General features: G+C 37.2%; 1 protein-coding gene across 1 annotated transcript in view; it reads right to left on the bottom strand.

Moving 5' to 3' along the window:
• Window positions 1-693: 693 nt before the first annotated feature.
• Window positions 694-24,208, bottom strand: part of ENPEP (glutamyl aminopeptidase) — an 87,995-nt gene continuing 64,480 nt past the window's right edge. The window contains exons 12-20 of the mRNA XM_024551066.4: window positions 21,916-22,052; window positions 21,754-21,809; window positions 15,323-15,473; window positions 11,344-11,417; window positions 11,134-11,238; window positions 10,875-11,045; window positions 8,545-8,685; window positions 2,504-2,582; window positions 694-1,490 (exon numbers count right to left, since the gene is read on the bottom strand). Coding sequence (XP_024406834.2) covers window positions 1,323-1,490; window positions 2,504-2,582; window positions 8,545-8,685; window positions 10,875-11,045; window positions 11,134-11,238; window positions 11,344-11,417; window positions 15,323-15,473; window positions 21,754-21,809; window positions 21,916-22,052 — 1,082 coding nt within the window. The 3' untranslated portion in view covers window positions 694-1,322. The remainder of the gene's footprint in view (window positions 1,491-2,503; window positions 2,583-8,544; window positions 8,686-10,874; window positions 11,046-11,133; window positions 11,239-11,343; window positions 11,418-15,322; window positions 15,474-21,753; window positions 21,810-21,915; window positions 22,053-24,208) is intronic.

The raw sequence follows: 24,208 nt of genomic DNA, 5'->3' as shown, positions 1-24,208 counted from the left end.
TGATTAGGACACATTGTTATGAAAATAAGGGCAATGCTAAAACTTCGATTGTTTTCATGTGCTTCAATTACCATCAAGCCAATCTTAAATGATTTTATACTTCAGAAGGTTCTAAATAAATTTAGATTTTTCTAAAGATAGAAGATTAGGACATAGTAATTTACCATCTTTTCTACTTAAATTGTGGATCTACTAGGCATCAAGTACCATATTAAATATAACTGATGTCTTTAATCAAGTCACGGATTTAAATTTGATCCATGCTATTCTGTATGGATTAGGATAGGGGTTAATGCATAAAAGTTACTATGAGAAGATACAGCCTCAGATATGCAGAGTCATGCTGTAGACATCCACGTGTTTCCTCATTTTCACACTTAGATTGCTAGGTTAGGTTGAAGCTAAATTTTAATTCCATTTAGTGTTATAGAATAATCAGCCTTTGCTTCTTCCTGACCAGTTTCCAATTATTCAGCCTTTTCCCTCTAAAGTCCACGGAGCAGAGTTAAGCGCTATCCTCCCTCTAATTTCATAGCATATTTGAGGGAGCTTTGCAGGGAATGGAACAGGTGGATGGAGCACCAAGCATGAAAAAGGCGGGGTTCTTGAATCAGGGTTGCATTGTGCTAAATTATTCAGGGAACACTACAGTTGTTGTTATTCAAGAGTAAAGTGACACTGAAAAACAATACATATTTTTTCAAGGTGATCATTCAGATTTATTTCAAAAAGGAGAGGAGAGTTCTCATGTTGATGTTATAAGAGCAAAGGCAACAGTCAGCCATTTCTTTGGCTAATTTATGCAATCCTTGAGTAAAATTTAAGCTCAGTTACTTTGGTAGGATTTAAAGGAATAAGACATATGTGAATGAAACGATATTAGATCTGTATAATTCTGAATAATAAAATAAAGATTAAGATGTAATATTGGTCCCTCAAGTGCCAGTATTCAACTTTAAAAATCAATCAAGAGAAAAGATTAGTGGTGTTTCTTTGGTACTGAAAATGTAAAGCTAAGACCCAATTGTTCTATTTTTATAGATTTGAAATAAAAAGAATGACTTTTAAAGATATTAAAATGGCTATTACATTCTCTTCACTTTGAAAAGAATCTCCTATGAAGTACACTTAGAAGAAATCCCTGAGTACATTATCTCCTCTTTTGTATCTTCTTTCATAAACAAAGACAAACAATTTTAAAGCCTGGCAAAACATAAAACATAATACTCAGAAAAAGCAGAATCTGGGCATAAGGTTCCCCCCACAGTGCTTGTATATCAGGTCACCAAATGCTTAATAGTAGAAACAACAGATTCCCAAAATTAAAATATGATATTTGAACCATTCCTAGGTAAATCCAAAAACCATTCTGTTATACTCTTTCTATTTTGTTTTACCCATTCAATATTGTTTTTCACTGTTTCCAGCACTTGCTCCCTCGGTTTTTCTCCTGCTCCAGCGTCTGGATATTTTTTGAAAAAACTCTCCACCTGTAAAAGAGAGGGAAATAATTAAGCAAGTCATTTTAAAGCCCAATTAGTCTTCAAGAATGTCATTTACAAAACTGGGTTGGTTTCCTTCTTACCTGGAAATTTGGGATCACTACACAACACTGAGATATATCTTTTGGTCCATCATTTAGATTGAGCCAATCTCTCAAAACAGTCATGATCACCCATGGCTTTGGGTGCCCGGCAGAGCATCAAGCCACAAAAGACTCTTAACATACTGGGGAAGGAGGGCAGCAACAAACAGCTGGCACGCCCACTCCTGCTTCTGCTGGTTTCTCTATTTTCTGTGCACGCCTCAGGGCACTCCTGGAAAATCTGGTCTGTGGGATGTGGCTTTGCTTAGCCTTTCACTGCAGGAGTCAGGAGCATTTTCATATACTTTCAGTTCACTTATTAAGGACTCATAAAAAAATCTTTGTTAAATTTGTTCTATCCTCCCGATTTCCTCCAGAACTTTCCCTAAAACTCAACTATTTGCCATTTAAAAAAGAAGAATTATTTTGTTTCTTAACACACAGAAGAATGTTCACGCTCCAATATTTAATAAACGGATACTGAAAATTCATACAATGTGCCCAACATTAATATACATTTTTCCATCAGGGAACTGAGATGTTTGAAATCTAAAAGATTTGGGTTAAGTTTTGACATTCCAAAACCATGAATTTTGAAAGGAATAACATCTTGACCAACTTATTCCTGGGTAACAATTACCAGGAAAGGAAAGGCCCACTGTTCCTGCATTGGTAAGCTGAACGATCCCATGAAGACTTCTAAAGCTTGCCTTTCTCAGATTTTAAACTTTGTCTGTTTCTCGCTTATTTGATATTGTTCCATTTAGGAAAAAATAGGTGTACATTTAACTAGATACGAGAATTATTTCTTTCTCCTTGTTCCTCTGATCTGAACAGAAAAGAATGCCATCTCTGTTTTACAGAAAAGTTTAATTGTGTCCCTTCCAAGATGAGTTACAGAGGAATCTGTCTCCATACCTCCCAGAGCTGCAGTTCAGTGTTGAAGGGCTCTGCTATCGTGACAATCCGGCCAAGGTTTCTGTCGTTGAGGGTGTACCTGAAGAGGAATTTAGGGGAGTAAAAGAGAATATAAGCACACAGAACTTGAAATCTTTTCTCTAGATGCAAACGTTTCCTTTGTACTTTGTGTGGCACTCAATCCACTGAGCCACACCAGCCAGGACTAACAGAGTCAATAAAACATAATTTTAAAAATGTGAACTGTTGAAATCTTAGGGAAGGATAAAATAAAATACATTAATAGATAAAGAAGTAAACAAGCAGAAGGAGAAATTTTACATTAAAAATGATCACCTAGCAAAAGCAGAAACCAAAAAGATAAAAACTTATAAAGTTCATTGCATACACTTTAAAAAAAGTTTTATACTAAAAATGCCATCAAACTAAAAGTCATAATTTATTACTTTGATGTGAAAAGAGCAAATATTTTCCCTATATAAAGAATCCTTTAAATCAGTGAGAGGGAGCAATGTGCAAACCTGAAATTAGCAAAATAATGAATCAGTAGTTGGCAAAAGAAATATAAAGAGAAAATATACCAGTGTGTAAAAGACAAAAAGTTCTAATAATTAACCATGATCTTCAGTGCACTAGGTCCAATGTCCACTCTTATCCTGGACACCATTGAATTTAAATCCCCCATGTCTTTCCTCTTTTGTCTTAGAAGTCTAAGGCGAGCAACTTCCCCTCACTTAATGTCAGCAGTCATCATCCCAAATCTAAGACCCCCGAGGCATGTATTCTCAACACTGTCCCCGTAATGTGTACCGCCTTGTCTCTCTGTCTTAGCTTCCTAGATCGCCCCAGTCTCTTCAAGCCTTCACCCTAGTTCTCTGGAAATATCCCTTTCCAGGGAATACCACTTTGCATTTGGGGAATGTGTATTATCCCACACCCTTTGTAGCACCAGGTCAAAAATGGAATAGGTGTGCAGAGCTTCTCATTGCTGCCTCCAGACCATTATTTTCACTATCATTAAAAACATATGTTCCTTCAGGTTATTCCTCCTCACCTCATTTATGATATACTTTGGTACCTAAATCCAAGCCATTCGATCATGCTGGGCAATTACAAGGTTCACATGGATGGTCAACATAACATTTTAGCTCCTTCATTTCTTGATTCCTCAATTCTAGTGATATTTTCTTTACTCTATTTCAGCTATCAATTCCCATTGTCATACCTTGCGATCATCCTTAAGTACTCTTCCTCCAAAATGATTTGTTTATGCACCCTCCATGACATAACTTATCATTCAGTTTCCATTAGACCAGTTTTTCCCTTTATCTGGCCCTTCGAGCATCCTTACTCCTACTTCCTCCTGGACCATCAGCTCTTCCTTTTCTTTTGCTTATTTCCTTACATAGTTTAGATTTCACAGTCTACCATTTTCAATAACATTTTTGCCTAAGTCCTGAACTTCCTTATATATTTTTTAAAGATTTTATTTATTTATTTTTAGAGAGAGGGGGAGGGAGGTAGAAAGAGAGGGACAGCAACATTGATGAGAGAGACAAACACTTATTGGTTGCCTCTCAAATGTGACCCGTCTAGGGACTGAACCCTCAACCTAAGCATGTGTCCTGATTGGGAATTGAACCAGCGACCTTTCGCTTTACAAAACAATGCCCAACCAACTAAACCACACCGGTCATTGTTCCCTTATACTTTAACTGTTTGTGTCTAGCTAAACTCTAGCTTTGGTGAAATAAACAGCCATTTTCTCTGTGTTTGCACCAAGCAGCCAAGTTCTATCAAGGGAGGTCACCCAACTATCCCCATAATGTCTCACTATAAATTCATGGCTATCTATCTTAAATAAGCTCTCCACCTTGACAATCCTCCTACATTACTCTGGCCAACTCCTCTTCTTCCTCTTTGAATTGCTTTTTTCAAATGTTTTCACTCTCTTCCAACCTCTGAACATGCTCCGCTTTCCTTCCTCCCCCCAAAGATGACCTTGCCTTTTACTTCACAGAAAAAATACATAGTAACCCCTATATCTATTATCCTACAAATATGCAAATATATCAATTTTCCTCCTATCACTTGTGTTGTGGTTCCTGTTTTACCCTACTTTCTTAGAAACTTTATTTAAAAAATATTTTTTTCTGCCTTACATATTAAATCTCTCATTCTTCACTGGATCTTTCTTACCAGTTTTTAAATATGTTAACTATACTAAAATTTCTCCCATAATTAAAAAAAATCTTTCCTTTGATCTGGCATCTCTCTCAATTTCCTTTCTCTCATTTCCCCATTTATAGTCAAACTTTTCAAGATATTTCTCTACAGTTCTTGTCTCTATCTCCTCACCACTGACTCTATCGTCTGTTTTAATTTGAGATCTGCTCCTATCACTCCACTGGAAAACTTTTTCTAGAGTTACAATGGCTTTTATGCCAACAAATCGAATGAGAATTTTTTTGTCTTCAGTTTACTTAAACCTTAAGTAACATTTGACCTATAATCTCCTTGAACCAATTTTCACTTTAACATCTTGAAAGAGAATCAAAAGCATTACACATAACAAACTGAATTCATCATTCTCCTTCTGCAAATCTTATCTTTTCTTGAAATCTAGCCATTATCTTTGACACCTCACATTTGTCTTCCATTTCTACTCTACCACCCAATTCTAAATGTTCTTTTTATGTCTTCATCTTCATCATTACATCCATAGTCTAATCTACCATTATCTTTTGCCAAACCTACTGCAATGTCTTTCCAACTGCTTTTCCCGAATTCAGTCTGGCCTCCATCTAGGCCTGTACTTTATCTCAGCACCAGAGCTTTCTTTTCAAAGTAAAACTGAACATTTCATTTTCTTACTTACAACCCTTCAGTGACTTACCACTTTTAGAACAAAAGCTCAAGTCTTAACATGACCCTGCAAAGCTGGGCACTTACCTTTTCTCTTTGCTGATAGTAAGTATTCAGTCAGGAATGCTTCAACTCTTGTTCACCCCATTAACTCCTGCCCTTCCTTCAGAACTGAACACAACCATCACTTCTTTTAGGAAAGCCCTTAACCTCCAACTTCTCTTGACTTGGTTGGTTTTCCCTTTATACTCTCTCGGAGTGCTCTGAACCTCTTCTATTTGTAATTATTACAATTTTAAGTATACGAGAATTTGTGTGATTCTCAGGTCAATATTTGTCTCTGTCACTAGACTCTTAAGATCCATAAAAATAGGGAACCAGATTATTTCTCCTAAAAAACAGACTCAAGGAAAAAACAGTAGTGTGACAACAGGGGTTATTTCTAGGTAGAATTATGGGTGATTTTTATATCCTTAATTTTGCTTACCTGCATTTTGTACAAAACAGTAACTCATAATAAGAAAATGGGAATTTAAAAAAAGAAACTACACTTAAGTTGCTATCATGATAGATTAAAAGATTTAATCTATAGATTAATCTATAGATTAAAAGAAAGTCTGCTAATTACAGGTAAGAAAACATTTTTTATCAGTAACCTTCCATAATTTCTGTGATATTCCTCCTCTGTTTTGTTCTTAGAGACTAAAAATTAAAGGATATATTTGAGAACTAGCAATGAATAGACTGAATAAAAACTACGACTATCTGTTTAAATACTAGAATTGTAAGGACAAATATATTCATACCCAAGAAACCAGTATCATATAAAGTATATAGCATTTAAGAAGAAATATGTTTATACATTTATCATATTGATTACTTTTAAAACTAAAATAAGAATTAATATGAAAATAAACTTCTTGGATTTAATATTTACATAAGTATTATGTTTTTCAAGTGATTCTGACATACATGAAACTTCTGTTTCTCAAATTATTTTGTTTATGGGGTAGTGTTTGAATGGTTTCAGTCATATTCCATTGACTTAATTTTTCAGCTAGAGTCATAAATTAAAAGCAAATTTTACCTTACTACACTATTGATTTATTGTGTTCATCCAACTTCACAGTTTCTAAGAGTTTAGTGGAATAAATAAAAGCAAAAAAAAAATTCTGCAGTATCTTTGGAACTTCGTGGTTAAGTCTCAAACTGGAAAAGGACATTAGTGATGTGGTCATAAAAATCACATAACAAAAACTTTATTAAAAAGCAGCTTATTTATTGTAGCATGACAATAAATTGTTCAGAAATGGAGGCAATAAAACCACTCATTTCAAAGTCTGGAAAATGTTCAAGAGTTTAGAAATTTTGGATAAAGCTTGGTTCATTTTTGTTTAATTTGTCCTATCCAATGTTAATGGGAAAATTTTATTTATTCAAACTAGTCATAATTAATATTGAGTATCTTGGGTGTGTGTGTCCATCATGTGGTTATTACGTAATTTTCCATTGGAGCTCTTTGAAATAATACTTTATGAGAATTAGATTGCTAGACTATGAAGGAATACTAAAACCCTTGGGTGAGGGTTTTGGAACTAGCACTGGAAATTTTTTATCAATTCATTTTTCTTGAAAAAATTCAGTATTATGTCTAATAGATTTATTTTAAGGCCAGACGTTTCTAACTTTTATGACAAGATAACACCTGTTTTTTCTACTTCTTAATTTTTAAGAGGAATAACAATAAACTAATTTTTAAAAGTGAAAAATGCATTATTTGAAATAAATTACACCGGAGCTGTTTAAATAAGCCTTGTAATAAACAGTTTGCAAAATGAACATTATTTACTTGTCTTTTCACAATAATTCAAAAGTAAGCATTGTTTTTCATCTACATAGGTTTCAGGCAGCATACACCAATAAAAGTTTTACAGTCTTTTGAGTTAAAACAAAATACACAGTGTTTGTCCTTAGGCATATATCTTTCAAAGTGAAAGGCATTACCTTGCATAGTATGAACTGTTACCCCTAGATAACATGTTCTGAATAAGTATATTTGTTAATTCTAAACCAAGCATTCTATCGAATAATTACAGATGAACACAGTATCATACGCATGCGCACCAGTCTCCATAGAGATGGTTGAGCCGTTACTATCAATCATTGCAAGAATAAAAAAGGCAAAAATTTATCACAAATAGGCAAAAAAAAACCCTACAATGTAGGATAACTTGGTTGAGAGCTAGAGACTTAATCTGGATCTCAGAAGGATGGGAAATATGAATCAACATGATGGCCTCCTGGTGAACTGTGGGGTTGAAAAGAGAATATAAAGAGAAGTTGCCATATTTAATATTTCTGGTAAGGCCGTTAACTAGGCAGTGTTGATGGGAAGACAGAAGAGACCGGAAGGGGCCAACAGAATCTATTTCTTGGTGTGGGGATTTCATATGGTAAAGGTCTTCTAGTCAGTGTTTTCATATTTGTTTGGGATATATAATCTATATATATTTTTTGCTCTGTGAAAGAAATATCCTTTTAATGGAAAATAAGCATTACATTTAGAGAATCAGGACCAAAAATAGCAATATTTCATTTGTATGGGGGCTGAAGAAATTAAAATATTGGGAAAGAATTTCTCTAATTAATTTGGTGTTTTCTATTTTAAAACAGTTATTGCCTGGGAAGTGTAGATTCCTTTTAAGAACTTTTCAAATTACCTGAAGTTTAACTATCTGGTCAAGGGAGATAAAATGTATCATTCATATAAGCCCAGTAAGATATAGGGCTCCAATCTGAACCCAGGTCTCAGAATTCCCATTTATTTTTCATTAAATATTGATTGAAAACTAAATATGTGCCTGGCATTATGCCAGGTACTATCACAACAGGCAGAATTATATTAACTTGTTTTAACCAAACTAAAAGTAATGTGATTTAGGCATCTCTTCAGATCTCAGAATTCTACAGATGAGGTGGAATACTTTCCACAAATAAATTATGATGAAAATTAATTAGTACATTGCTTCCCTGGAAGGAAGACACCATGACCCTTTACCTCTGGTAATATGCCATTTCAGATACTGATAAATATCAGAGATAGTACAGTAAGGAGAGAAAGAATTGCAGACAGTATCCAACAAGGAGAACAACACACCATTATCTGACCATCCCACCTGTTGACCAGATATTCCCAGTTGTGCTGTATCCAGTTCCAGGCCATGTACTTCCCGTAGCTGTTATATGAGATATATCGGATGACAGCAAACACATCCTGAGTTTTAATAAGGTTTGAGTCCTTGAGCAAATCCAAATACCTAAGAGAAGCCAAAAACTCAAAATGAACTTTTAATGTTCATTCATCCTTAGCTAAATTCCACTAGAACATAGCTTTCATTCCTGTAATTCAATTCTTGAGGCACCAACTAACCAAGTTAATTAAACATGACAAATAATAAAACACAATTTAAAATTTTCTAAAACATTCAACTACTTTTTTAAAAAAGCAACCTATAATTTTGAGGGCTAGTGTGATGTAAAAACTACAGAAACATTAAAACTTGAATTATTTTGAAAGTACTAAAAACAATTTAAAAAACACAGTTTTAACTATTAATTATTTTGTGACAACATGGATGGAAATTGAAATATCATGCTAAGCAAAATAAGTCAGACAAGAAAAGTCAAGAATCATGTGATTTCACTTCTATGTGGCATACAAAACTGAAAGCAACAAATAAACAAACAAAAACTCATAGACACAGACAACAGTATGGTGGTTGGCGGGGGGGGGCAGACTTAAAGGCAAAGGGGTCAAATATACAGTGACAGAAGATTTGACTTTGTGTGATGTATCATAGGATTGTACACTTGAAACATATAATTTTATTAATGAACATCACCCCAATAAATAACAAAAATAAAAAATAATTCTATCTATTGAATAGAAGCATTTTGCCCACTTACCTATTATCCCACTGACCTATAAAAAAGAAGCCAGTAAGTTAAGGGAAAGTACTTATGCTCTGATTTCTGTGGGAGAACAGTTAAGTCTCATTTGTTCTTTCATTGATTGTAAGAAACAATCTCTTAACATAACCTGTGTAGTTAGATTAGCTGGTTATAATTATAGTATAATTCAAATAAGTCCAAATCACTAGATTAAGTGACCAAATCAATAGATTTTTATTAAATTTATGCCATGGCTGTACATGTAGGGTATATCTCAACATGATCTAGCCCACTGAACTTCCAGAAACTGCACCGGAGTGGTGGGCCCCTGAATTTTTGTGCAATTTACCTTTAACCCTGTAGTTCACAAGAGTCTAGCAAGGCATCTAAGTTTTTGCTAATTTTCTTATCAGATACAATCAGCACAATGCCATCCAAGTAATAGATCAATGTAATGTTCTGTGGCCGGTCAGGGTGATCAAGCTCTTGATAGACTGTCTTAGAGCAGTGAGCAGAATCGACACACAGCCCTGAAGCAAGATGGTGATGGTGCATTGTTGGCCCTGTCAGGTATAAACAGTTTCTGGTAGTCATCCTAAACTGGTTGTTGCACTTGTAATTTATAATGTACATTCTGCCTCTCTCATGAACCTTTAAGTTTTTCAAGGGTATATATCATATCATATTCAGTTTTAGTCCCACAATCTATACAAAGAAATAACATAAGATTTGGTTAAATTAATAAATAACTCAGAAACCATAACTAGGCAAAAAATGCATTAAGGCAGAAGTTAGTTGACTTGTGGCATAGGTGTGGAGTAGAAGATTCACAGATGAGCTTCAAGAAGCCTTTATACCTTCTGAATGAAATGTAAATACACTTTATTTGTGTGCGTATGCATATTCTGGCAGACACTCCTCTGCTGACACGCCAGTTTTGTTCTGGGCTTGGGTCAAGCTGTCCTTGATCCTAGGAAAGCTAGACTCCTATCCCAGCTCCAGGGTAGCCTGACTGATCCAAGCCAGTCAGATAATTCAAGTTCATCTTCGTCCACAAATGATCATGTGATAGACCCAGTGTATGACCAAGAACAATCAAGTGTGACCCACTTCTGGATTGTGAGGGGAAGTGGAGATAACTGATCTCTTAACATAAAAGACAGAGCCTCGTGAGGAGGAACTCTTTTGCTCCTGCCCTTCTTCCATTGAACATAGGAGTATATGTAGGAAGACAAAATGTGTGGAACTCTGGCGGTCAGGAGACATCCAACATGTTGAGGATGACAGAACAGAAAAAGAAAGAGCCCAGGTCCTGGGTGAATATTGAACCACTGCTCACAACTTAAAACTATCTACCTTTTGAATTTTTTCACATGAGATTACGTGTATTTACTGTTTAAGCCACTATTACACAGATAGATTGTTTCTTGCAGGGAAAATAATTTTTAATAGATTTTCTTGGAAAAATATACTTTAATAGCATCTATAAGAGACTGTAACACAAAAACCATCAAATATCATTCATAGAAGTGGGGGAAAAAAAGCTAAAAGTTACCTTGACAACAGAGTAATGTTCCTCACGGATGCTAATGCATACAGCAGTTTTTCTTTTTCTTGAGCTAATGGGGTCTTCTGGTATTGATCGAGAGTGTAGTTCCATGAAGTCTCATTGCCAGAGCTCTGCATTCCATACCGATACACCAGGAGCCTGAGATTTACAGGAATCCTAGAAGAATAAAAAGTGTTTCAAAAATTTTAATTTTTTGTTTCACAATTTAAAGTCTTCTAGAAATGAAAACATGGTGAACAGTCACCTTACAGTCCCAGTGAGCCACTGCTGAAATAACTGGGAAGCACTGTCCAAGGCTTCTTTGTCTCCCAACTTGCAGGCGAGCCCTAACACAGACGCACGGAGCAACCTTAGAAAACAAACACACACAAAGGTGGGCCTGACGTACTTTTCAACACAACTTAAAACAAACAGATATTGAATGGATATTAGCTTTAAAAATGTAAAAAATCACTTTGTGAGGTGGTCCCCAGTATCATTCCAAGTCAGAACGTCTGCAACTGGCTTTACTTGACCTTGGAAGTATTCCTGAAATAAAAGTACCACGTACAATGAGTAATCATTCATTATTTATCAACAGTCTTTCAGTTATTATAATCTACAGCCCCCCAGTTTTAACCTTTTTTCCTACTAGTTCAGAGAACTTTGGGCCTGTCATTAGGAAAGAGATGTATTCGGTTCTTATCACAATGTAATATTGCTTCAATCCTGAAAATAATGACATCCTGAACATTCTCCAGTGTTTTATAAAACTTTGGGTAAGCCCCTTTTAATTTCCACTTCTTACTTAACACTTATAAGAAATAGAGTAACACTTGACATACTTGCTGCACTGAGAAGTTCGCTCAAGTATTAATGAAATAATAATATTATTCCAATATTTGTATATTGCCTTTGGATTTACAAAGGTTGTTTATATTATATAATCTTAACTATCCCATTACCATAGGCAGCCAAGTGCTGACATTTTTACTGTTCAAAGGAATTAAGACTCACAAATATTAAATCATTTGTCCAAGTTCTTTCATTTACCAAGGGGAAGATACAGAGATTCTAATCCAGAATTTGTTTAAAATTACAAGTGCCTTGCCAAAGTGCTACAGAAATCACAAAGCAAAGTATTTAGAATATATTATAATAAAATCTCAATGTAAAAATAACTATAGTAATAATAAAGAAATATCATGTTATGTTTTGGAAAGAATAAATTCATTTTGACCTAGAATTCATTAAAAGATAGGATTTAGTTAGTATCTATGATTTAAAATGTTGCCTATTTTAAAAAAGGTTTTATTTATCTTTTAGAGAGAGGAGAAGGAAGGGAGAAAGAGAGGGAGAGAAAGAGCAATGTGAGAGAGAAACATTGACTGGTTGCCTCTCATACGCGCCCCAACTGGGGACCAAACCTGCAACCCAGTCAGATGCCTTGAACAGAATGCAACCAGTGACCTTTTGCTTTGCAGGGTGATGCCCAATCAACAGAGCCACACCATCAGCGAAAAATGTAGCCTATTTTAAATAAAATACTAATTATTGTATTTCTTGTAACGCTAAAATATACCTTTAATTCCCTTGCCTTTGAGGTCAAATTCATAAAATCTTCTCTAAGGCTGAGATCCTGTGTTTTCTTCTGTGTGATTTATTATTTCAGCTCTTATTGAACCAGAAATATTGATACATTTCATGGTGAAAAAATAAATAGCAGAGTTCTGGTCAAGATGGTGGCATAGGTAAACACGGCGCACCTTCTCACACAACCACATCAAAATTACAACTAAAATATAGAAAAACCATCACTTAGCACCATCAGAAATTGAGTTGAATGGAAGTCTGACAACTATGGAATAAGAGAAACTGTATCTATCCAGACTGGTAGGAGGGGTGGAGATGCAGAACAGACTGGTCCCATATCCATGTATGATGGATAAAAACTCGGGAGGGATATCTTGGGAGTGAGAAATCCTAGCCTCACACCAGACCCCCAGCCCATGGTTCCAGTGCCAGGAAGTAAAGTTCCCAGAACTACTGGCTGCAAAAAAAAAGTGAGGATTGAGTTGGTGGAAGAAACTTCTGGAGTCCCAAGCAGTTCCTCTTAAGAACCCACACATGGACTTACTTAGACTCACTCCCTCTGCATGGGTAGCAGCTTGAAAGGCACTCGTGGCATACAGGGAGGAACTGAAGTATCTGGCATCAAGGCATAAGCTGGGGAACAGCTTTCACCCAGACAAAAAGGCAGGCAGAGACCATGTCCCTTTTCTGAACACTCGCCAAAGAGAGCCACAGAGCCAACAGGTTGGTGCCATACCTGATACTCCGTCAACCTGGTGAACACTGTTTGCCCTACTCTGGAGATCCCCAAAGACTCTATTCCACCCAACTTATGTGCCCACCGAAGCTACTTTTCCATATGAATGGCTGGTCTTGGCTCATGTTTCACAACTTCCTAAATCCTCTCAAATAAGCAACAGCTGTCCTCAGTGACCTAAAGCCCCAGTACCTCTTGCTAAGTGGCCCCAGGATGGACACTAGCAGCAGTCACCCTAGAGTCACAGCTTGGCTTCACCTGTGACTTCCAAGTACAGCACAAGCAGCAGCCACCTCAGATTGCTTTATAGCTCAGGCAGAGTGAGCTCAGGCAGAACACAGGTAGGGGCTGACCTTGTCCTGCACCACCCTGGAAACCACTGAGCCTGCCCTCCCATTGGACAGCTAAGATCATAGGAGAGTACTACCACCCTGCCCCTGCACAGCTGATCCTACACAGAGGTCAGAGGTTGGTGGTCAGTGGTCATAGCCGGTCCTTGCAGCTGACTGGCCTGGGTAAATCCCACCCATCGACCTGCCAACAGCAATCAAGGCTCAACAACAAGAGGAGGGTGTCCTCAGCCCACATGAAGGGTACACTTCAAGTACCCAGCTTGGGTGATAGCGGAGGCTTCTGTTCCTTTGGACCCTATAGGACACCTACTACATTAGGCCATGGCACCAAGACAGGAAGTCATAGCAGCTCTACCAAATACATAGAAACATGGCCCAAATGAAAGAACAGAACAAAACTGTAAAAAGAGAACTAAACAAAATGGAGATAAACAATCGATCAGATGCAGAGTTCAAAACACTGGTTATAAGGATGCTCGAGAAACTTAGTGAGGACCCCAACAGCAACAAATGATCCAGTCAGAACAGAAGAATATAATAATTGAAATAAAGAATAATGTATAGGGAATCAACAGTAGAGTGGGGGAGGCTGAGAATCAAATCAATGATTTGGCACACAAGGAAGCACAAAACAACTGACCAGAACAATATGAAGAAAAAAGAATTAAAAGAAAAAAATGAGGATAGTGTAAGCAGCCTCTGGCAAAACTTCAAGCTTCCCAACATTCACATCATAGAGGTACGAGAAGGAGAAGAGAAAGAGCAAGAAATTGAAAATCTATTTGAAAAAATAATGAAAGAAAATTTTCCTAATGTGGTGAAGGAAATAGACATGAAAGTCCAGGAAGCACAGAGAATCCCAAACAAGATGGATGCAAAGACACCCACTCCAAGACACATCATAATTGAAATGCCAACAGTTAAAGATAAAGAGAGAATCTTAGCAATTAGTTACCTACAGGGGTGTTCCCATAAGACTGTCAACTGATTTCTCAAAAGCAACTTTGCAGGCTAGAAGGGATTGGCAAGAAAGAAATATTCAAAGTCATGAAAAGCAGGGACCTACAAAGATTGGTCTACCCAGCAAAGCTATCATTTAGAATCAAAGAACAGATAAAGAGCTTCCCAGACAAGAAAAAACTAAAAGAGTTAGTCATCACCAAACCATTATTATTTGAAATGTTAAAGGGACTCATTCAAGAAAAAGATTAAAACTATGAACAATAAAATGTTAATAAATACATAACTATCAACAATTGAGTATAAAAAAGAAACTAAGCAAACAATAAGACCAGAGACAGAAACATGGATACAGAGAGTGTTTTGATGGTTGCCATATAGGTGGGGGTTATAGGGAATGGGTGAAGAGGTGTGGGAACTAATAAGTACAAATAGGTAGTTACAGAATAGCCATGGGGATGTAAAGTACACTATAGGAAATGGAGTAGCCAAAGAACCTACACACATGACCCATGGGCATGAACCGGTGTGGGGACTGCCTGAGGGAGTGGGGGGTGCTAGGTGGAGTAGGGAGAAGGAGGAAAAATTGGAACAACTGTAATAGTATGATGAATAAAATATAATTTAAAATAAAATAAAAATGGAAAAAAATAGCACCTCTTTGCTTCGACTCATCAAGTCATTGTACTTTCCTTTGATCTCACTTGGCAAGAAAGCTATGTTTTATCTCCCAGGAGCTCCTTCTCTCAGAAATTTTCCTATTCTGCTAATGACTAAACATTTACTTTCATACAATATACAATTAACATCACCTCAATCATAGGGTATAGCTCTTTATCATCTTCAAACATGCTAATAATATAGGTTATAGCTGAAATGACTCTCTGCCATGGTAAAAAATCCCCTTCCATTTTGAGATACTTGGTCAAGTTCAGAGCCACTTTATAATCCAGAAGTTGAGCTCTAAAAAAGGAAAAACAAGCCACAGTTAATTAAAAAGATTAATTAGCTTCCATTTAACTGAAAGAATTAATATGGGGATTACAGATTTCAATGTTAATGAGAATCCTTCTATTACACAATTTAGAAAATTTATGTATTTTTGAAGCTTAAGCGAATAGTTTTGTTTACAATGATGTATTATGCTTTCAAACATTCAATAGTAAATGGAAAGATAGAACATTAAGATGTACATTTGAAAAATCTGTGGCAAAATTTGAGATAAAACAAAAGTCATTCAGCTATGTGGTTAATATTGATGAATAGAAACTTTTTAATGTTAGGTTTATAAACTAATTATAATAGATAAATACATCATTATTAATGTATCTGAATGAAATTACTTGCATTTGAAATGAATAATAAACATGAATAACAGTACTCACAAATCTTGAATGCTTAAAACATTCCAAGTGAACTTATATTTCCCATAAAACATCTCCTGTTTTACAGATTGCCCAATAATATGACTAAATAAAAATAAACTTTGTTGCTCCAGAAAATTTGAAGTTACTATTGGCATTGAAAAGTTTAAAGAATCCCATTTCTTCCTCCTTAGAAAGAGCTCTACAATCTTCTGAAATCATACTCTTAGAAATCTGTCATGGTTCAATTTTTAGCCTAGGTTTTAGAAAGAATTTTATGAGAATCTTATTTTTCCAAATCATATTTGTAAGTTTCCATTAAAAATACATTTTAAATTATTGAATTAGTAATACTGAAGCATTGAGTGCTATTATGTTTGAGGTCATTTTGTGAATAAAGAATAATGTAATTATACCTTGACTTCTCCCTAAGAGTTTGATTAGAGGATCAAACTAGTATCAGAGAGAGACAAGAATAAAAATTTTTAGCATCACATGATTTTTAATAATGAGATATGATACGGTGTTTTCTTTTCAGTTCAAGGAGCTGATTTCTCTTCTTGTCTCAGTTCCTGATCTGGTTTAGGAGTTATATTTTGGAGCATTCAGTCTCCTTTAATAAAAGTATAAATAATATTGAGAAATAGAGTATTTTACTGAGAATATGTGTTAACTAAAAAGCTGTAGAACGTTGTGTTGACATTTGAAACTTGATAATTTGCTAATTTTAATCATTCTCTATTTTCCCAGGAGGACAGAGCAACGATTACATCTAATCAGTGTTTTCTTACGATAGTGCTGAAGAATAGTTGTTGCACTGAGGATCAAATTAGCAAAGCGGTTAGTGAAATTTTAGAAAGAACGGCAGATAATTTGGTCAGAAATCAAGTGGGCTGCACATTCCTGGGAGGTGGAGAGATTAGAAGGGTCTTGGTTCCTAGGACCAGAAGAATTGGTTATTTGGGCACTATACACCTGATGATCCAAAGATTAGAGGCCCCGAGTAAGTACTATGTATCCCAATGTTGAAAAACCAGTATCTCTCCCTGGTGTCTTATTTTCCCAGTATACTTGATAGCGATGCAACAGTTCCACTTTGGTATCACTTGTTTTCTTCAAGTCTGAGTTATATGGACAGAACACTGGAATGGGAGTGCATTTTTGATGCTTGATATTACAGATGATAATGTTTTGAGAATTAAGATAATGCATTTTTCATTTCCTACAAGCCATGTTACTCTGCAGCTCCTACCCATGGGATCAGTGGTATTTGATACCTCAGAGGAAAAACAATACCATTTAGAACCATGATTCCCAAATTAAGACTGTATCAGCAGTACTGGAAAGCTGGTTGAATCATACTCTTGGGTCTCATTCCCAGAATTTCTGATTCAATGGGTCTGGAGTAGGGCCTAAGCATTTGCATTGCTCACAAGTTGCTAGGCAACGCTGATACTGCCGGGACCACAGGTGAAGAACAGGTTTTTTAGAACAGAGACTTTATAGTGCCCCACCCGTATCTCTTTACAGCTCTGTGTTGGCTCACAGTTGCCACCTTCTGCAGGCCAGAAACATCTATCTTGCCTAAGAGGTTATACAACCCTTACTCCTGACCACGAATCAATCATCGGATTCAGGAATGCAACACGCCATCCTGGGTTCCTGTACTTGATCCCTCTCTGTGGCACAATTCGTAGCTTTCTGGTAGAATCTGACAACGCCAGGCTCCAGATGAGATCAAGTCTTTGCTCAGCTTTTCCTCCTGTTCCATCCTGCTTCATGTACTCTCTGCCTCGAGAGAGTACTGTGTCAGTAACCACGTGTACAAAACCTCCCATTTCAGACTCTGCTTTTAGGGAACTTTACCTAAGACAGCATCCTTATTCAACATTGAGTCTCAAGTTTCATTTCTTTTTAAATCCATAGCAAACAGCAGTTCTGAAAGCCAGACTTGATTGAGAATTTTCTTTATTCCATAATCTTCCATTATACAGTGAGAACCCAGCCTGAAGGACTCAAATCATAGAATTTTCTTATAATTCATAGTGTAGAGAGGATGGAGGCTATGACTTAAAGAAAGTTCCTCCCAAACTCGATGGAGAAGAGGACAAAGGGGTCCTCCGAGAGAATTCATGCTCTCCTGTCCCGGGCCGAGGCATGCAGGAACTGTGAGGAATCCTGTAACAGAGGTTTGTTTTTGCTCCCCTGGGTGTGACTGGATGGTCCTTCTCAGAGAAGCCTGGGTTAAGCATAGTGTCTTATTACACACGGCTCTGGAAGGGGATATTAGAACACTTGAGAGGGGTGCCTGCCTGGGTGGATGGAGCTGGCCCCACGTGCTCATGTCCAACAAAGCCTTAGGGTAGTGTGGAGAGCTTGGAAAGTTCCCACGTATCTGGTCTCTCAATGTTAACTTGCCAGTGAAATTCAGATTTCTGGCTTAAAACAGTCAAACCTTTTTACCTTTCTCCATTTGCCTACTTCTCCCTATTATTTAAAAAGCACTGCCCATGAGGAGGCAGGAACATTGCTTATCCAGTTCTGTGTTGTCCTCTGCACCACTGCAAATACCTATAAAATGGTAAAACCGGTCATCCTGGCATGGCTGATGCCCCCCTGGTGGTCTTTATTTGCTAACCTGGCCCTCACCTTGCACTGGAGCCACTGATCCTTTAAACTTGGCCGGAATTCTGTTTGTATCATCAGCTTAGGTGTTCTTTGAAGCCGTCCTCTGTGTCATTCCTCCCTCACCCAGAAACTCCTGCTCCCCACCATGGGCCTGTTAGTCAGCTCTGCTTTCCCTTCTGTTAGTCTTGACCCCTCTCCTGGCTTTAGCACACAGTGGGCTGCAGAGCACAACATAAGCTATTGAAAAGGATAAAATCTACTGTAACAGGTATACAACAAAGAATTCTTTTCTGCCTCAGCTTTGGCAAGGACCCAAAACTCGGCCCTTTGGCCTACCCTCCAAAGTAAGATGCAGCCCACAAAATCGGAGCTAACATGGTCAGAAACAGGTTTTGTGACCCTTGGCTAATAAGCCACCACCATCCTAGTAGAGAGGGTGAATGACTAAGCGGGAGAGAGGGACATTTTAGAAGAGGGCTTTGGGAGTGCTGTCAGACTACTGTGAGGTTGTCCCCTCACATCAAGCCTAAGAAAGGGGCCTTTCATGGGACCACCTGAAGAATTTTACATGTGCATCCTGGAGCTCAGAGGCATGGCGGCCTGGTGTCGGACACCCTACCCCGAGAAATCTAAAGAATAAGAGGCCATGCTTGGCTAGTGCTACGACCTCAGACTGAAGTAGTGGGACAATGGAGGGGCCTGTCCTTTCAGACTTTGTCAGGGCAAAGGATACATGAATGCCTGCTAAGGACCAGAAGTGCGTCAGAGGTAGTCACTTGCCCCTCAAGATAACTGCAGGAGAAACCCTTGGCCATGAAATGGGTGTGAGCAGCAACAACCCATGAAGACACCACACAAGAAGAATCAGTGTTAAACGTCTTCAAGGTTCAGAGAGGAGCAAAAGTAGACAGCATGTCGGGAGTTTCCTCCTTCCACCTGCTCTCCTTGCTTTAAGGCTGGACGGACCAGAGGCAGCGTAATGGGTGAGAAGTAGATGTTCCACGCAGGGAAATGGAGAGGAAATCAAGCACCTTGTGCCCCCTGCAGGTGGCTGGGCTGAAGCTGGCCTGAGTTGGGGGCTGGGAGAAACTTTGAAGTTGGCAACTTTGATGATTTCTTTGGGCTGGGCATATCATCAAACTGAGCTCGTTTGGGGGACTGACTCAAAGTGACCGGGTGAATTTTTACACCTTATCTTAACAAATGTATCTGGCTGGATATTCCATCCAGGGCAATAAGAGGCCTAGCTCCTCAAATTCGGGACAAGGGAAGCAAGAATACATTTACTTTTAGATGCGCCCTTTTAGTCTCGCTTATGCAACATGATATCTTGTAGTTACACTTCTTTTTGAACACCTGAGTTCTACCTGAGTAGAACTGCATAAATTCTAGTCCTACCACAGCACTTCCCTATTTCACTAAACATTTCTCCTTTTCTTCCTCCTAAGGTTTCAGACTGGCCTGGATGCGTCGCTAGCTAAAACTGGCGGACTGTGTTCCTCTCGGAGTCCTGTTTTGCTCACGTGTTGCAAAAGGAAATGGAGGACAGCTCAATAGCTTAGGCCATATTTTAGGTCTTTTCTGGATTGATTTTGTGCGATTCTTCAAGTTTTTTGGTTTTCAAATTTGTTTCACTTCCTTTCCGCAGCTCTTCAAAATTTTATGGGGCTATGGCCAAGGAGCTGAGCAAATGTAAGAAAGTCTTTCACTTGTGTGAGTTATTTGCTTTATACACGGTTCCTCCGAGATAGCTGTTCAAGTGGCTTTCACTTCTTAAAGCAAAAAGAACTGTGTGCATTGGGCCGTGATGGGAATTAAGCTATAACGGCATCACAGATCTGTGTAATTTTTAACAGCAAAGATGCTAAGCTTTGGAAAATGTCATTATATATTCACAGGAGAGTTTTCCGAAAAAAATTTCTAATGGTTCTATTATAATTTCCCAGGTCTACACAGTGCCTGGTACAGAGTAATGTGCTCAATGAATATTTATTAAATAAGTGACTGACTTACTGTAATATAATGAAAATACAATATCGTTCCCCCTTCTCCACAGGGGACATGTTCCAAGACTCACAGTGGATGCCTGAAAACTGTGGAGAGTACCAAACCCTATGTATGTATGTATGTATGTACATTCCATTGTACATTGGAATATATATATATTCCAATACATGCTTACCTGTGATAAAGTTTAATTTATAAATTAGGCACAGTAAGAGATTAACAACAATAACTAAGAATAAAACAGAACAATTATAACAATATACTGTAATAAAAGTTATGTGTCAGACTCCAGTTGACCTCAAGTAACTGAAACTATGAAAAGCAAACCACAAATAAGGGGCAACTACTATCATTAATTTGTTATATTCCCAGGAGATTAAACTTGGAGATTCAATAAAGTGAATCATAGTGTTTATTACCTAAAAGGGACTCCACATTACAAATTCAGAAGAGCTTTTCTAAATGCTTCCTTGTTGCCACTAATCAGTGGTGGGTGCATTTTTACAATTTTTTGAGCATGCACTGGAGTTGCGTCTCAATCTCGGTACATAGCTCATATCTAGCATGAAGCCACTACACGGCCAGCAAAAAGGTCAGCTCCCACAAAAGTGCCACAAATTCAACAAATACCTATTGAATTACTGATGTTAGACTACCTGAAAAAAAAACCAACCTTAGAGTTACTATAGTTACTACTCCATTCTCCCAGTCTTTGTTAATTATTTTTTTTAAGGGTAGGTTACCTTCAGGCCATGAAAAAGGAGTCAGATTTCCTAATGGTATTTTAATTCTGCACAATCCTAGCACACCGTGTCTCATTCTCCTTACTCCAGGGACCTGAACGATATTTGATGACTCCAGCCATAAAAATCTTACAATGGGCTTCTGCTCACAGAACTGAGTTTACAAAACACATTGTTTGTCTTTTTACATCAAATTAGGAAGGTGTACTTTTGAGCATTTGCAAACTTCATTCCTAATTAGCTCAAGGACTCTGAGGTAGACAAAGTCAGAATCAACAAGGTGGGTGAGTTTTTGTGTGGATGTTAAGGGTATCATCGGCATTCTGGCTATGAGGTTCCTATGAATTTTAAAACATGAGTTAAAGAAAAGAACAATGTTATAAATAGTGGCTTTGGATATGTTAAACTAAAATTAATTCTTAAATTTGTTGTAATTCATTTTGAAAATTTATGACAAAATCCACAGTATTTTAAGTGATCTAATCTCATTCCAAAACCCACCTTGCCAAGGCAAAAGCATCATCAATAAGACTTGCACGATCGGCAGAAGAAAAGTCCTGGAAAGAGGAAGAAAAAGAGGTAAGAAACGGGATGCTTAAAGTGTTAAGATGCTCTTCTTAGAACAAAAACAAAACAACTCACAGTCATTGCTACTCTTCTTACCTTGGGGTTGGAGTTAAGAGTGGTAGCTATCGAGTCCCAAGTTGGTACTTCATAGTTTACTCGATAAAACCCAATGTGATCTGGGTTTATTTTGAGAAAAACCTTGCCATTAACATTAGAAGAGTTCAAAGTGATTCCTGTGGTAGTAAATAAACACTAATGAGAAACACATTTGCATATAATGTAAACACAGAGAAATTAGGCCCAGAGGGTAAAGAAAAAAGAGAAGAAATATTAGGTCAAATTGTTGAGTTTGACTTATATCCAAACCCCAAAACCTAATTCTTATTTCGTTGCCCAACTTTAGAATGTCACTGTGAACTGAAAAAAAAAAGAAATGTAAGTAAGTGTCCTGTAACTTGTGATTTGTATATTTTATTGGCAGAAGCTTACCAAAGGGGTAAAATAATTTTGTGCTTATCAATCCTTCAATAAAAGAAAACAAAGCCTAAAAACAAGGAGGTCGTGATGGATTAATTATACAAAGAATATTCACTGGAACAGCCTGGGGAGGGGACAAACATGTAAAAACATTTCAAAGAATAGTTTGCTTATTAAAATCAACATTCAAATTGATGGAAATGGCTATTGCTATGCAGGATGATTTGAGAAGCAGCAAACCTTTTAAAATGTCAAGAAGACTTGTGCTAGAACTGAAATCCAAATGTGACATTTTTGACTTTATAATCCATTTCATGCTTGCTCTTCCAATTTTATCTTTGTAAAGTCTTCTACTTTATTTCAATTGATTACATTCATGTTTTTTTATCAATAGATTTTTCTGAATTAACTTTTTTAAAAGTATTTTTCATTGGTTATGCTATTACAGTTTTTCCAACTTTTCCCCCTTTATTCCCCCTCTACCCTGCCCCCCCAACCCTCCAGCATTCCCACCCCCTTAATTCACATCCATGGGTTATACATACAAGTTCTTTGAGTCCCCTGAATTAACTTTTTAAAGTAGCACCCACTATTTATACAAGGCTCCAGTAAATAGATTTCAGGAGCTCACCATTGAAGGAACACAGACTTATGTTTTAGGTAAAATACACCCTTCACATAATAGCTATGCTCTGACATGACCAGATTTGTTAGGATTACTCCTATACTTTTAAATAAATATGTATAGTTTGCATGGACAATGGACAATTTAAATAAGGTGTGAGATTACTTAGTATATTTGAGGAATTGCAAATAGTTTGGTGTACTGACAGTGTAGAATGTGGTACTGGAAAATAGGAGATGAGGCTGGAAATACGGGCTGGGGCTTCACTGTGAAGCCACGTTAAGGAATCCATCTTCTGAGGATGGTAAGATGGTAAAGACCTTTTGGCAGGGAAACGACATGCTTAAGTCTGTTTTCTAGAAAGAATTTTGATAGTGGTATGAGAGACATAGTGGAAGGAGATTCTAGAGTCCATTGTAGTAATGTGGAGCAAGAGAGAAGGAGGGCTTCCCCTAAAGTGGAGATGATGAAAATAGAAAAGAGATGATGTATACAAGAGATAAAATCAGCACAATTCTCTTTCTGACTTGATGTGGAGAGTCAGCCAGTGGGAAAATGGCTTGCGTGACTGCATGAATAATGAATTTGCCCTTAGAGAACAGAGGAGTATGCATCAGTTTGGGAGGAAAGGTGATTTAAATTTTGGAAGTATTTGCATGGTTTAGAAGATACCCAGGACACCGTAGTTTTTCATAATGTATTTGTACCCTCTTCAACAAGACAATAAGTTTCTCTAGGACCTTTCAGAGTAGGCACTTGACAAATTATAAACTTTTACCTCACTCATGTAGCATTTCTTTCTTTGTCATTCTCCTATGGACAAGTTGTTAAAAGGAAGCTAATCTTTGGGCAACATTCACTTTGAATGTTTGTATCAGGAGGAGAGCCTCTTGCTAAGCACAGAGCCACACGTTACAGGAGAAAGAGCATGGACTTTCAAGGCTGACAGATCAAGGATAAAATCCTTGCTCTGTGACTTACTAGTGGTTTGATCTTGGCCAAATCACTTGACTTCTCTATGTCCCAGTTCACCATGAGGGAAATAGGGATAAAATTCCCTCACAGGGTTGTTGTGAAGATTAAATAAGATAACACAGTAAAGTGTTGGTCATATAGTTATGTGCGCAACAGATGGTAACTATCCCCCTTATTATGAAAGGGGATATGCCTCCAGTTCTATAAATAGCAAAGCAAATATAAATAACATTGAGAAGTACCTGGCAATCCCTCTAAATACTGCAGTATTTTAGTGTGCTTTATATATACCTAGTTAAGCCTGTCTAAAGT

The sequence above is a fragment of the Desmodus rotundus genome, chromosome 4 (assembly GCF_022682495.2).
Source record: "Desmodus rotundus isolate HL8 chromosome 4, HLdesRot8A.1, whole genome shotgun sequence".
Lineage (NCBI taxonomy): Eukaryota > Metazoa > Chordata > Mammalia > Chiroptera > Phyllostomidae > Desmodus > Desmodus rotundus.
The sequence above is the reverse complement of the archived record's forward strand: the minus strand, read 5'-3'. Positions and strand labels throughout refer to the sequence as shown.